General features: G+C 40.5%; 1 protein-coding gene across 7 annotated transcripts in view; it reads right to left on the reverse strand.

Annotated features, from left to right (window-relative positions):
• MACROD2 (mono-ADP ribosylhydrolase 2) overlaps positions 1-15455 on the reverse strand; it is a 1043571-nt gene that overhangs the window by 528915 nt on the left and 499201 nt on the right. For all 7 annotated transcript variants that reach the window (XM_082215586.1, XM_082215585.1, XM_082215587.1 and 4 more), the window contains exon 6: positions 3878-3999. In XM_082215586.1, coding sequence (XP_082071712.1) covers positions 3878-3999 — 122 coding nt within the window. The remainder of the gene's footprint in view (positions 1-3877; positions 4000-15455) is intronic.

Consider the following 15455-nt stretch of genomic DNA (forward strand, 5'->3'; position numbering starts at 1 on the left):
CAAACAGATTCCTCACTGGCCTTGCAGACAACTTCATTGTCCAGAAAGTGGGAGAAGCAACAAGAGGAACAGCCATTTTAGATCTGGTCCTAACCAATGTTGATGACCTGGTTAGTGGGGTAGAAGTGGAAGGATCATTAGGCGCGAGTGATCATGCTCTTCTGAAGTTTACTATACAGCGGAAAGGAGCAGCCAAGCATACTAGGACTCAATTTCTTGACTTTAAGAAAGCCGACTTCATAAAACTTAGGGAAGTGCTGGGTGAGATCCCATGGACAACAATACTAAAAGGAAAGGGAGTTCATGATGGCTGGGAGTTTGTTAAGAGGGAGATACTAAAAGCACAACGTCAGGCAATACCAATGAGACGGAAACATGGAAGGTGCCTAAAGAAGCCAGGGTGGCTATCTAAAGAACTTTTAACTGAATTAAGATTAAAAAAGGATGTGTACAAAAAATGGAAAAGGGGGGAAACCACCAAAGAGGAATTCAAACAAATAGCCAGCACGTGTAGACACAAAGTCAGAAAAGCTAAAGCACAGAATGAACTCAGGCTTGCTAGAGAGGTTAAAAGCAACAAAAAAGGCTTTTATGGGTATGTTCGTAGCAAAAGGAAGAACAAAGAAACAATGGGGTCACTCAGAGGAGAAGATGGTGAAATGCAAACAGGGGACACAGAAAGGGCTGAACTACTCAATGCCTTCTTTGCCTCAGTCTTCTCCGATAAAGAAAACAATGCCCGACCTGAAGAATTTGGAGCAAATGATTCAGCAAAGGAAACACAGCCCAGAATAACTAAGGAGATAGTACAAGAATATTTGGCTAGTTTAGATGTATTCAAGTCTCCAGGGCCAGATGAACTGCATCCAAGAGTATTAAAAGAACTGGCAGATGTGATCTCAGAACCACTGGCAGTCATCTTTGAGAATTCCTGGAGAACAGGCGAAGTCCCGGCAGACTGGAGGAGGGCAAATGTTGTCCCTATTTTCAAAAAGGGGAAAAGAGAGGACCCAAATAATTACCGCCCAGTCAGTCTGACATCAATAACAGGGAAGATTCTGGAGCAGATCATTAAGCAAACAGTCTGTGAGCACCTAGAAAGGAATGCTGTGATCACCAATAGTCAGCATGGATTTCTGAAAAATAAGTCATGTCAGACTAACCTGATCTCGTTTTTTGACAGAATTACAAGCCTGGTAGATGAAGGGAACGCAGTGGATGTAGCCTACCTTGATTTCAGCAAGGCATTTGACAAGGTGCCCCATGATATTCTTGTAAAGAAGCTGGTAAAATGCGGTCTTGACTATGCTACCACTCAGTGGATTTGTAACTGGCTGACTGACCGAACCCAAAGGGTGCTCATCAATGGTTCCTCTTCATCCTGGAGAAGAGTGACTAGTGGGGTGCCACAGGGTTCTGTCTTGGGCCCGGTCTTATTCAACATCTTTATCAACGACTTGGATGATGGACTCAAGGGCATCCTGATCAAATTTGCAGATGACACCAAACTGGGAGGGGTGGCTAACACCCCAGAGGACAGGATCACACTTCAAAACGACCTTGACAGATTAGAGAACTGGGCAAAAATAAACAAGATGAATTTTAACAGGGAGAAATGTAAAGTATTGCACTTGGGCAAAAAAAATGAGAGGCACAAATACAAGATGGGTGACACCTGGCTTGAGAGCAGTACATGTGAAAAGGATCTAGGAGTCTTGGTTGACCACAAACTTGACATGAGCCAACAGTGTGACGCGGCAGCTAAAAAAGCCAATGCAATTCTGGGCTGCATCAATAGGAGTATAGCATCTAGATCAAGGGAAGTAATAGTGCCACTGTATTCTGCTCTGGTCAGACCTCACCTAGAGTACTGTGTCCAGTTCTGGGCACCACAATTCAAGAAGGACACTGACAAACTGGAACGTGTCCAGAGGAGGGCAACCAAAATGGTCAAAGGCCTGGAAATGATGCCTTATGAGGAACGGCTAAGGGAGCTGGGCATGTTTAGCCTGGAGAAGAGGAGGTTAAGGGGTGATATGATAGCCATGTTCAAGTATATAAAAGGATGTCACATAGAGGAGGGAGAAAGGTTGTTTTCTGCTGCTCCGGAGAAGCGGACACGGAGCAATGGATCCAAACTACAAGAAAGAAGATTCCACCTAAACATTAGGAAGAACTTCCTGACAGTAAGAGCTGTTCGACAGTGGAATTTGCTGCCAAGGAGTGTGGTGGAGTCTCCTACTTTGGAGGTCTTTAAGCAGAGGCTTGACAACCATATGTCAGGAGTGCTCTGATGGTGTTTCCTGCTTGGCAGGGGGTTGGACTCGATGGCCCTTGTGGTCTCTTCCAACTCTATGATTCTATGATTCTATGATTCTACCATCTCCTTTGTCTTGCTGATATTAAGGTGCAAGTTGTTCCCTAGGCACCATGTAGATATTTTTTGGACCTCCCCTCTATACGCTGATTCATCTCCACCTGTTATTAAACCCATTATGGTGGTGTCATCTGCAAACTTAATAATTGCAGTAGATAACGCTGGATTTTCTGAATCAAGCAGGGGACTGAGCTAGGCCACATTCAGACCATGCATGTAAAGCACTACCATATCACTTTAAGCATTTGTGGCTTCCCCTGAAGAATTCTGGGAGCTGTAGTTTGTTAAGAATTCTGGGAGTTGTTAGGAAGCCTCTAGTGCCCCTCACAGAGCTACAATTCTCAGAGTGTCTGTGCTGTAAAGAGGCACTGATTGTTAAACCACTCTGGAAACTGAAGAAGTCAGCCTAGAAAAGCTTGGATATCCACTGCAACATGGTGATGATAGCGAATGGTGTGGGCTTTTCTGTTTGGTGTTTTTGCAGAAACCAAGTCTGCTCATTAACACTGAGAAAGTGCTGGGTCACATGGATGCTTACAAGAGAAATATACTGAAAATGTGTGCATCATTGTAGGTTACCAAATGCAGAATCTGTGCAACAGGTGAACATTGTGTCACTATCCAAGAATAACCTGCTTGTCAAAAACATTCATCAGAAACTGATGATGGGCTGCTGTTAGCATCCACATAAAAAATAATATTACAGCTAGTGCCCTCAACATAAAAACTATATACAGAAAAAGTATGTTGATTAGAATAATTACATATAATCCTCTTATCTGGAATCATGTGTGAACAAACAACGCAATCCAATATATGTTTGCTCAGATGTAAGCCCTATTGAATTAGTAGGATTTACTCCCTCTCAAGTATACAGAATTGTAGCCTTAGACAGTGTAGTAAGAGGAATGGTTTTGTATAAAACACTGGTTTTGAGTCTGAAGAAAACAATTGTCATTAATAATGAAATCCAGTGGTTGGAGTTGATTCTCTGACTGTGTGTAGTTGTTTTATCTTTGTTTTAAATAAAATTTTATATTTAAAGAAAGAAAGAATCTTAGAAGACATATTATGTTAGTGTCCATCACAATAGCTTGTGGTAGTTAATCAAAACAACAACAATAAGATAATGTAGCGACTTACACAAAAACAGGGATAATACCAAACAAAACTAGCTAGAAATCACAAGAGCAAGTAGGGATGCTTGGCACATGAATAGAAATGAACATGCTTGAGTAGGATTTTGAAATAAAGAGTTAATGAACCCCAAATTTCAGCAGCATATATGTTTAGGTCTGGATTTTTAGCAGGGCAGTGTGTTGAATGTAATAGCCTTTCAAATGCTCTTATTTATTTTACATGCAATATTCTTCCATTAATTCCTACAATGCCACAATGCAACATATAGCAAATATTGACTGTTTTCAAGATTTGTGGAAGGCTGTCAATGCATCATTCCCGAAGACAAACTACAAATGGTAAATATTGCAAAGTACTTACAATAGATCTGATGAGGTTCTCTTTGGCCAATTTCAGGGAGGACTTATAGCAATTTGCCAAGTCTTCCTTATGGCTATCACTAATATGTCCTCTTGCTATAGGGCCCACAGTATGAATGACATCTGCAAGAATAATTAAAAAATCAAGTTAATGTTATCAGATCTTCAATAGGATCATACAAAATGTTAAAAGATGAGATTCTAAATCTATAGGGCTAAGGCAGAAGACACTGATACAGCACAGAAAACAAATAAATAATAGCTATAAAGGCAACATTTAACTCAGGACATTGAAATTAAATCAGAACTCAGGAACAATGCAAGAATAAGGCTGTCTTTTTTATGACTCCAAATTAGCAGACAGTACTTACTGAAACATTTAAGCTATGACATAATAATCAACTTTCTCTTTCATTATTTTGCTCATTTATCTGGACCTTCTTGTACTGACTGGCTTTTACATGTGCAAATCCTGATATTCTTCTCTGCTTCCCTAACTTTCCTGTGCCCAGTTCATACGTTATTGTGGTGGCATGGCTGACACCTGTAAAATGCTTTCCCCCTCTGCTGCCAGAACATAGCTCCACATTACCTTGGTAAAGTTCAGACTGTTAGATACGTGTGATTTGCCCTAGTCACATTGGTGCTTCCCTATCTCCCATCAGAACATGCATGCCAGAGGTGAAATTGGTAATTAAGATTTCACACAATGCAGTTTATCATGTGCTATCAGCAAACCAATGTGGAACCAGTCTAAGAGGAATGTTTTGTGCCTGCCATGGTGCCAGAGGAATATTTCTATTGGGTCTGACTCTGGTGACATAGAACATACCTACAAAAGCAAATGTGCTTTCCAGCCACAGCCTCTCTCATCTTCAGTTCCATTATCATTAACTATATTTTCAGTGGGTACTTCCTCTCCCTCTCTTATTCTACAAGTGTGTACCAGCAGTCATAATTGTGGATGACTTTTCACTATTCTCAACCTTAAAAAAATACCCAACAACTTTCAATTTTTACAACATGGCTACCACCGAAACTTACCGCCTAGCATTATATAGTATTCCCAGGCTCTCCCAAGCCTGCCTGACTGAAACCACATTTAAATTCTTCAATTTTCTTTGTAGATCAACAAATGTTAAGATTCAATTGACTGCCAATGGGCAACTCCCACTAGGGAATTCATATCGTCAGTAAATTCTGTGTGCTTGGCACAAACCAGATTTACACAGCTAAACTTTCTAACTGCTGTAAAAATCACACTGAGAAGCACACAAAAACGAGAAATATCAACCTTTCCTTTTTAATCATAGTTATTTCCTCTAGTTACAGGAACAAAACTGCATTATTTGGTTTCATTATTACATCTACAATACTTAACAGCAAAGCCTGTTAAAATTGTTCCCAAAAACCGAAATCTGAAGTTGACACTTAACACTTGGCAGGTGACAAGAAGGATGACAACTAGTGATCAAAACAGGGACATTGGCTTTACCCTTCAGCTAGGCTAAGCATTATATTCCATGTGTATTTTATGCAGCACAATAATAAACTCAGCACAGTTGCCGGTGGAATAAACATGGAAATGCACAGGGAGAAATATCTGTTTCCACATTTCATTCTGGAAACCCTTTCATTACAGCTGTTTACAGTATTTGACCATAACAGCTTGCTTAGTGAACGGTGTAAAACCAAATTTCTATGCATGTGAAATGTTTTTTCCCTTTTATGGTTACAGCCCCCCCCCCTCAATGCCTAACACAGAGAAGCTTCATTTTATTAATTCTGCTAAATGCTTGAATATACCATACAAGTAGGCTACAGCAGTAGGGTCTTCTTATCAACATTAAGTACTCAGCACCACACCGTGCTGCAACAGACAAGCTTGACATTTTATTGGTGCACTAGACCAGCAAAAGTAATACATCATTCATAATTAACAGTGTCCAAACACTCCATTAATATGCACACATTACATGGTGGCTTCAGAGCTGCAAACAAGGCTACTAATTACTAAACATTTGCACTGATGTAACAGACTGCAGCAACGGGAAGTGTGCTGGTTCAGGTTGCTGCATTTGTCCTTGAATCGGTACAACTGTTTTATTGTTTTTCCAATCAGAATCAGGCCAGCATTGGAGAGCGATTCCTCTATTAATACAGCTGTTTCTAACATACATCAAGATTCATATTCTAAGCTAAGCTAAAAAAACATTATTTTTTAAAAAAAATCTGATATGCCAAACACCAGAAAGAAATTTGGAGAGTGCAGGCATGTGATCATCACATAACCTTAATCTCCACTGTAATAATGAGTTTTGCAATTAGAGACAAGTGTTGAGCTGTAACGGGACAGAAAATATGCCCTTATAGACTGCCCAAAATCCAAACAGCAAGAATGTCTTAAGAGCCTATAGTTTGCAGTGCAAGGGAGACTAGTGTAACCTTCAGAAAACCGAGGCCATTCATCCACATATCAAAAAAACAGAAGGAAATTAGCAAGTTGGGACAGAGCTGAGATACATACACTGAACAATAGGCTAGGGCCACATTTGTTGCGTGTCGAGGTCCCCCAAGCCACCCCTAAATAATTCACAATTCACACATATTTTTTGCATAATTTTGGCCACAACTTTATTAAAATACATAAATGTGAGTGGTTGCTTAGGCATTGGTTCAGACTATCTGTCCCCCACCCCTGGACAGAACTGACTTCCGGATTCCAGCAAAAGCCAGTAAGGGAAAATATTATGGGGAGAGCATGGAGCCAGGCACCAGACCCTCATCACCACCACCCCACATGCTCCCGGGGGCTTGCACGACCCTAAGCCCCATTCAGGGGTACGGACGAAAGCATGGCGAGCCCCTGGATTCCTTTAATGAAATTCCCTTGCAGCAGCAGCATTGGAGGGTCAGGCACTGCCAATCCTTACCCCTTCACAAACCAATTTTTTAACCAATGCCTAACCGCAACATTACAAGTTGTGACAATTTGCCATGCAATAGGCAAAAACCAAACGGCACCAGCCAATCAGCCAAATGGACAAAATTCCTACCAGGCCCCTGTGCCAAAAGCAGGCGACCCCATGACAGGCATAGCAAGGTCAACCAAAAGCCCTAAATTGGGGAGGGTGGGAGGGTGATCCGATGCATGCAGCAAGAGAGCCCAGTCAGTGCTGCGTGACTTAATTTTATAACCTTTGGTCTAACCCCCTAAATGGCAACACCAAAATTTGCCCAGCATCCCAACCGCCCAATCACTGCAGATGGTCATCCAAATTAACCTGCCCAGCAACAGAGGGGTGGCCTGTCAGACCCCACCGCAACACGTGCTCTCTATGAATGAGAACATGCTTTTCAGAAACAGCAGTCACCTAGGATGTACTGCAAGGCAAACATGGACTAGAAAGATGTGGGGCTGTCCTTCCCCAGGCTCCCATTGAATTATAAAGGAAAAGGCTGCATCAAACATCTCTTTTAAAGCCAAATTTTAAAACCCTGAAAAGTTTAAGTACTTTCTACAGAACACTGACACAAAGTCAGAGAATTGTAAAATGCCCGCAGAGTTATGCAATTAGCAAGGGAAGAGAAAATGTTCTAACGTACATGTGAAACAAGCAAATTGTCGCTAAAGGTTAATAAATATAGCATTGAAAGTGGAGAGGAAGGGAGAAAGAGAGCAAGTGAAAGAAGGAGAAAGGAAAACAGTTCAGGCAGCTGCATTAGTTTTACTTTCATCTAAGGCATCCAATAATGCTCTTGGCAAGTGACTAAAACACAGGTGAAAATCAGGCAATGAGAACAAATTAGGTAAAATTGCAAACACCAGTGAAGGAAGAAAAAAGAACCATGAATAGAAAATAACAAAATGCTAGATAATAGTGTCTGTATGAAAAGTGTTTTAAGAATACATTCTTTTAAAAATGGGGTAAGAGTAATATATGTGGCATAAAAGCGTTTCTCAGGGTGGTGCATGAATATGTTCATTAGAAACCATATTGGAGAGGTGAAAATATATCTTAATAATGCACAGTGTTGGCTCTGCAAAACAGTCCTTTTTTCTCAAAGTGTACCTTGCTCCCAAGTGCCCATCCAGGCAGAATTAAGGAAAACACGTCATTAATATGTATTGTGTATTAGAAATAATATTAAGTAAATACATTTTTAACTTAATCCTTCTGCCAAGAGCAGACCACACCGTAGACAACACTTGAGTGTGACTGATCCAAGGCCACCATCTAAGTTTTGACTTTGAAGAAGAGATTTGAACCCAAGACTGCCAGATCTAAATCCAACACTGCTTCACCGCAATGGTTATTTGTGGCTACCATTGGAAAATCTAGCAGTGGGATATTATGGTCCAGAGAAATTCGATCTTTATAGCAAGGAACAAAGAAGGCAGTTGTGTATGTTTCACCATTTGCTGTGGAAAGTTGTTGCCAGAGAAACAGATAAAGCAAGAACTACTGCCTCCCCGAAGTAAAGGAGTTTGTAAATTACAAAGACCTCATTGCCAGGCTAAATAGGAAAGGCAGCTACAACATAATTATTCACACACAAAAGGAACACACAGTTCCCTCTCCCCTTTAAAGTCACGGTGCAACATAAAGCAGTAAAAGTGCAGTGATCTTGATTTGGAGAGAAGAGCATAATTAATGGGAAGAACAATCCCAGCACACAGCGGCGGGCTCAGACGTTCATCAAGCATGGCACCTATTTGTTGTTTGTATTCATGTCCCCTGCTGTCTGCATGCTGCCATTTGTGATAACCTGTGAGGATCACAATGCCAGCAAGGAATGTAAACAAGCGTTGAAACACTCTATACTAACGAGGGAGAAGACATCCTCAAAGCTAGGAAAAATGTATTGCCTAGCAAGCCCTATGAAATGAATAGTGAGCCGATTCTCCGCAGTATGGGTTGTTGCGGACCCACTCACAGTGGAATTAAAAAATTGGCCACAACTTTATTGATTCCAGTTGTAGGTTGGATCTGGCTTAGGCACTGGATGTAAATCCCTCACAGCCCCTTGGTGTAGGGCTGTCACACGACACGGTCAAGCCCAGAGTTAATGGGTCCTCTGCAAGCCACAGCTTTACATAGATGACCCTCCCAAGCCATTGAAGGAAGCTCTATGGCCCATTTACCACACCTCTTCACCTTCTGCATGATGTTAGATTAGAAGGATTCCACTCAATGCCTTATCCCCCAATGTTGCAACTATTGCTATGGGGAAGAGAAACCTCCAGACAAGGCCAATCTGTTTGGAGGAAAAATGCTTTCTGGCTCTGAAAATAGCAACCATGATTGAACCACAGCAAAAACAATGAACACAGTGCCCTAGAAGGAAAGGTTAGCATATACTGTACATTCCAGATTGGCCAGGATTTAAATAAATATACCCACCCAATTACCCAGTAAGCAGCCATTATGTTGCCCAAGCAGCACCATCCACATAAAACAAAGGAATCAGCAGAATTGGAGAAACTACAAAATTGACAGAAGTATGGAGGGGAGGCACTAATGGGAAGGTTCGAAAACAGCCTGGTGAGGACTAAACACCTTCAACTATCATAGAAAGCTAGCTGATTCTTGGAAAGAGGGAATGGGAAACTGGGAGATGCAATTGTCTTGAGAAAGAGTGCAGCTGAACAGAAACAGGCTGCACTGTAACTCTATGCTGTAGGCTCCAGTTGTTCATCTTAGTTTGAAAAATGTATTTCCAGAAAATCTGAACAAATACTGAATTCATAACAGCTGAAACAGCACCCTATGGGACCAAATGCTCCAGTTCCATTGTGCCAATATTTGAAGATGCACCCAGTACTGCCCACTGTCTGCAAGCTTAGAAAGAAAACAAGACAATAATATTGATGACCCTAACTTTGTCAAAGATCTGTAGTTCTGAAATTTCAAGGTTTAATAAATGTCTACTGTGAAAGAGGGGAGGTGTCCGCAAACAGGCCGAGAAAAGAATGAAAACCATACTGCTCATGGGGATGTAACTCACCTTTACTTTTACTGACAAATTTGTTGACAACAAGGAAGAACTACCAACAACATAAATGAAGGAATAAAGAGCCATTCAGACAATCTCCTTCATGATAAGAGGAAATCACGTCTGAGAGAGAAGCAGAACGGCAGAAGTTGTGAGATGTGGGCACTAGCTTTAAAGCTCAATCTCATATTCCATTGCCTGGTGGCAGTCCACAAACTAGCACAGGTTTGTTTGTTTTTAAAAAGTTATCAAAATAAGCACATATAAAATACAATTAAAATGCTGAGTGTAAACAAATAAGAATAAATATAAACGTAGAAAAATAAAACACAGATACAGAGGGAAAGGAAAAACCACAAAACACCTGAAAAGACAATGCCACACTCAATTATCACATATGAGAAGAAAAAGGTGAGTCAATTCACTTCTCAATTAACCCTCTCCACATGCTTGCCTGTAGGGCAAAATGGGTCATCAAGCAATACAGAGAATCTAAGAAAGGTCAGAGGTAAAGTATTTTAAACATGTAATACAAATATAAAAAATAAGAATGACTATGAATATAATATTGCTGTATTTTCATACAAATGATAAGACGCAGGTAGCTTAGTTCTCAGTAAATCTGAACTGTTACCTTGAATGAATACCGCGGTCATTTGTTAGATACAGGTGGCAGCCATTTTAGGTGCATCCAGTTGCTGTACAACTGCTCAATGTATGAGTCCTTTAGGACCCAGAAGGTGGTGAAACGGGGTGCAGAACAGGGGCAGGGTAAAAAAGGGGCAGAGCATGCTTATATGTGCTCCGACATGCACTGGGGTCAGGAACAGAACCCATGCATGAAATGGCCATTGCCTGTACAAGAAAGCATTAGTTGCTTGTGGTTAGACCTCTCGGCTAAGGTCAGGCTTTGCTAGGCTGACTGAACTTTCCGTTGGCTCATATTTAGGCTACTGACCTAACAGAGTCACAGGCCCTGACTGAAATTGTTGTCTAGAAGAATGTCCCTTCCTTCTAGACTACAACAGTGATAAGCACTTGGCCGCCCAACTTTGCAAAGAGAGTGCCAACATGGCTGGCGCAAAGAAGCATCGTCTGAAGGTGTTGTTTTGCAGCCACTCTATGGCACAGCTGGAATTAAAACCTATTAAAACCATGTTTATGGAAGACAATCTTACTTGGCTACGAGAGATCGGCAAAGAAGAAGCAGATATCCATCTGCCTGAATATAGGAAGAGCAAGGAAGAATTTGGGCACATGTGGCATAGAGGAAGTCTTTTTTCCTCTTTAAAGACTTTGGCACCCATTTGCCAAAAAAAGGGGTAACACTTCAGGAGTCATACAGAAGGCTGACTTCTAACCAATCTCAGCCAAAGTTGGTCTACAGGTTAAGGCCTCTGGGAGTATAGACCCATCTTGCTATATTTATTTACGCAGAGACACTGGAAGAGGGGTACGGGGACAAAAAAACTGATATTAATACTCACATATGATTACATCCAAGAGAAATAAATGTGGGTCCTTTTGTTTCATTTCTTGTTTTCTGTGAAACCGAAAAGCCTTAAAAACCCAACTGCTGCAGATATAAAACTGGCTTGCAGGCCAAAATGAGTGGCTATACAGGAAAATGTTTATATCTAGTTTCATTTTGACTGTGCATAAATGAGGCACACATGGTCTCAGCCATATTGTGAGTATGACATATATTTAAAACATTCATGTCACAGCTCAGACAACAGTAGAAATTAATGCAATTTGCAGATTTAATCAACTTTTCGGAAGCAGTCCCCTGAGGGCCTGTGAAAAATGAAACTGTCTATAGTATTCTGCCTCATCAATTACATCATAAGAGTTGTTGTTCTTGTTTAAGGCAAATTAGAATTGTTGCATTTGGCTTTTTCATTATTTACACTAGTCAATAAATCTTTGGGAGCAAATTCTGAAAAATGTTTACAGAAGGTAATGATTCCTACCAAAGGGGAAGAATAGGCCGCAGACAAGGGAATGGCAGCAATGGAGGAAAAAATGACTTTTGTTTACATAAGTATAAATTGAAAAGTGTACGTCTGACACAAAATGAATGTGGAGGGCACTGATGCAATTTACAAATATTCTGTTTTTCACTTTCCCAAGTATTCAGGAAAAGTATTAGCATTAATGAATTTTCAAACAAACAGAAAAACTACAAACAACTTTCACTCATTTGGTGCTTTTTAGAAGTGAGTGCACTGCATTAAAATGGTTAACGAACTAACACACCAAGCTGAGAATCAATTACGTGTTCCTTTCATTCACCCCATTTGTGTATTCATAGCCATAATTGGTCCATCTAGCAAACTGCATAATGAAGCTGTACCCTGTCAATCATGGCATGAATGGTATGAATTTTAAGGAAGGCGCTATTGCACTATGTTGATGTGAATAACAAAAAAATAAAATGACAAGAGAGATTGCTAAGGGCTATGTTTAAAAATCTTATCAGTCAATCCATGCAATAAGGCCCACCCATATTAACTTAAAGAAAGGGTAACAGGGAGTTAAATTGAATTACCTTTTGATATTTTTACATATTAAATGTTACTATGCTGGCTATATGTAGGAACTGCTTTGGTATACAGAATGCTAATTTCCCTAATATTCTGCTTCCAAAACACTCGTTGTTACACATAAACCATGCATTTTTAGTGCACTGCAGACATTTGTTAAATTAAGTTCAGCTGCATATACTACTCCCTGACACCCATATCTAATTTATTTTCTGGTTTTTAAAAAGAAATAAAATTGATTAATTTTCTGTTTTCCATTGCCATCAGAGTGATGATTTCTGTTTATAAGGTGAAATGACCTTGAGTTCGCAAGATTTACAGACAGAACGGAAGTTGGGCTTTTGTGCTTTAAAATATTGCCTTAAAATTAAGATGCAATCATTTTTCTGAATACCAAGTATCATTTAGTGATACACTGAAACATACAGTTGACTCGCTTACCATCACTAAACTAAAAATATGTACATTTCAGCTGATACAGAGAAATTGAGTTGAATTAATGTGTGGAGCATTGCTTAATCTCAACTCTTTCACAGGCAACCTGGTCTTTAAACTACATAAAAGTGTTACAAAAATACTCAAGAAACCTGAAGGATTCTAAGATATGTGCAGGACCTCAGATGCTTCTGAAGAACATAGTTCCAAGGTTCTTTTGCCTCATTCAGTAGTGTAAATTTCTGTTATAGGAATGGGAAAGAGAAATATCCATCCACTTTTTTCTTCAGTGCCTATGACTTGCCTCATATATGAATTCTACTAAATCCCCCCTTTGTTCTATAAGCCCCAGGATAGGCCTTCCAACCCCCATCAGCCACAGACAACAGGGCTAATAATCAGAGATGATGGGTGTTGTGATACAACATCTGGAGAACAGGTTCCCCAAACCCTTTGCCTTGCTATTCACCTGGGCCCATACAATACTCCCTTCCACCCCACCAAACTAGCCTAAGAGAGAGTAGTTGCAATACAGTGCATTAGTCAATCAACTGATAACTGCCTCCCTTTATCCAAATATTATTATATATTTAAAAGTGCAGCCTCTCTTTCTTCTAAATATCTGTTTCCAGAAAACTTATCACACACTGAAATGACCGTGTTGCTTGTAAGTCGTCACTCGCTTCTTCTACTTTATGCATTTTTAAGCTCCACTGAAAAAGCTGGAGAGCGGTAAGAAAGTGATGTGGTAGCCCTTTATACTTACGAAAAATCCCACGGGAAAATAAATGAATTCTATATTTAGTAGTTAATTTCTCAAAGGCAGGGATTTATCAGAACCTGTAAGGCACTGGAGAAATGAACCCTTCTTCAGAAGTCCAACCATTATTTTAGGTTATTATCAGCAACTATCATAATCTATCATTTATACAGCAATTTTAATGCCACAGTATTCTGTATAATCAGAACCTCATTTATCCCTACAACAGCCCTCTGAGACAAGTCTAAGTCCCTATAATTCCCATTTTAACTGCAGTAGCTAATGCATAGTCACCCAACAGGTTTATAGCTGAGCTGGGATTTCAATCCAAGATCTGTCCCAATGCGTCCCTTCATCCACTGAACCATATAGGAGCTGAAGTGCCACTAAATTCTAGGGCACTCTTCTTCAACCTTAGATGCCCAGATGTTGTTGGACTACAACTCCCATCATCCAGTTCAAACAAAGCCTGCTGCAGATGAAGGTAATTAAATGACACTTGGAGACCCAAGGCTGAAAAGCACTAGGGTAATGCATACTATATGTGAAAATTTCTTTCCCATGTAATTTTGAACTGACCTGCTCTTAGGAGTGTACATTTTGTAGTCAGCGAAGCCACATTTTCACTGCACCCCATTATCACGCATCAGCAATTCAGTCAGTCTGTTGCTGTGAAGCAGTCTTCCCCAACTGGTCCCCAAAAGCCCAAGCCAGCACGGTCCATGGTCAGAGATAATGAGAGTTGTAGTCCAACAACATATGGAGGGCACCAGATTGGAGAATGCTGCTGCAGGGAAACCTCAAGTGCCCATCCCTCCTCTCCACCATGCAAGCTACGAGCTTCCTGCGATGAAACCCATACGCACAATGGCCTGAATAAAGCTATTCTTTTACATTAAAAAGGTGGGAAGATCATGAGGCCCTCATGCGTACAGGAGTTCCTGAGACTCACATACTTCTTCAAGAGCATGGTGGGTAAGGAAGAAAGCAAGATTCAGTCACTCTTGACCATATGAAAGGCTTACCTGATTGGTAAAACTGAATTATCTAATCTCCAGTGTTTCAGAGTTTGGGAATGTGGGCTGGGATTCCCTATCCTCGCTTTCCTAGTTTGATCTTACCATGGTTTGTTGTGACATTTAATTCAGACAAACTATGGTTAGGGCTAACTAGAGATTGTTTCCAAACCATGATTAGTGAACTGACTTCAAATCATGTTTTGTAATCCTGATTTAAAGGCATATCTTAGTTAACCCCAATCATAATTTATCATATCCATCCGCCCAGCAAACTCTGGTTCAACAAAATCAGGAAAGGGAGGATGGAATCCGTACATGAGAGGGAGGCAACAGCACATGAGCCTGCAGCACGATACTAATCTTAAAGGCATGGTTTGGAGATTAGCAAACCTGCCACAATGTCAGAATTTAATCTTTGTATCTAAACCTGGGATTTATCAGGTAAGGTCTTCCTTTTTTTTTTAAAGAAAAATATTGTCACATAGTAACTTTGCCTGTGGTTCTGTTGAAGTAAATATTTATTGTGAATGAATAACTACAGTGGTATTTCGGGTTAGGAACTTATTTCGTTCTGGTGGTCCATTCTTAACCTGAAACTGTTATTAACCTGAGGTACCACTTTAGCTAATGGGGCCTCCCGCTGCCGCCGCACAATTTCTGTTCTCATCCTGAAGCAAAGTTCTTAACCTGAGGTACTATTTCTGGGTTGGCGGAGTCTGTAACCTGAAGTGTCAGTAACCTGAAGCATCTGTGACCTGATGTACCACTGTATTTGTCTCTTGTGACATAGTCCCAGCAGTTCATTAGGTCTTGTATACCCTC

Source organism: Podarcis vaucheri (genome assembly GCF_965113315.1).
Source record: "Podarcis vaucheri genome assembly, chromosome: 3".
Taxonomy (NCBI): Eukaryota; Metazoa; Chordata; class Lepidosauria; order Squamata; family Lacertidae; genus Podarcis; species Podarcis vaucheri.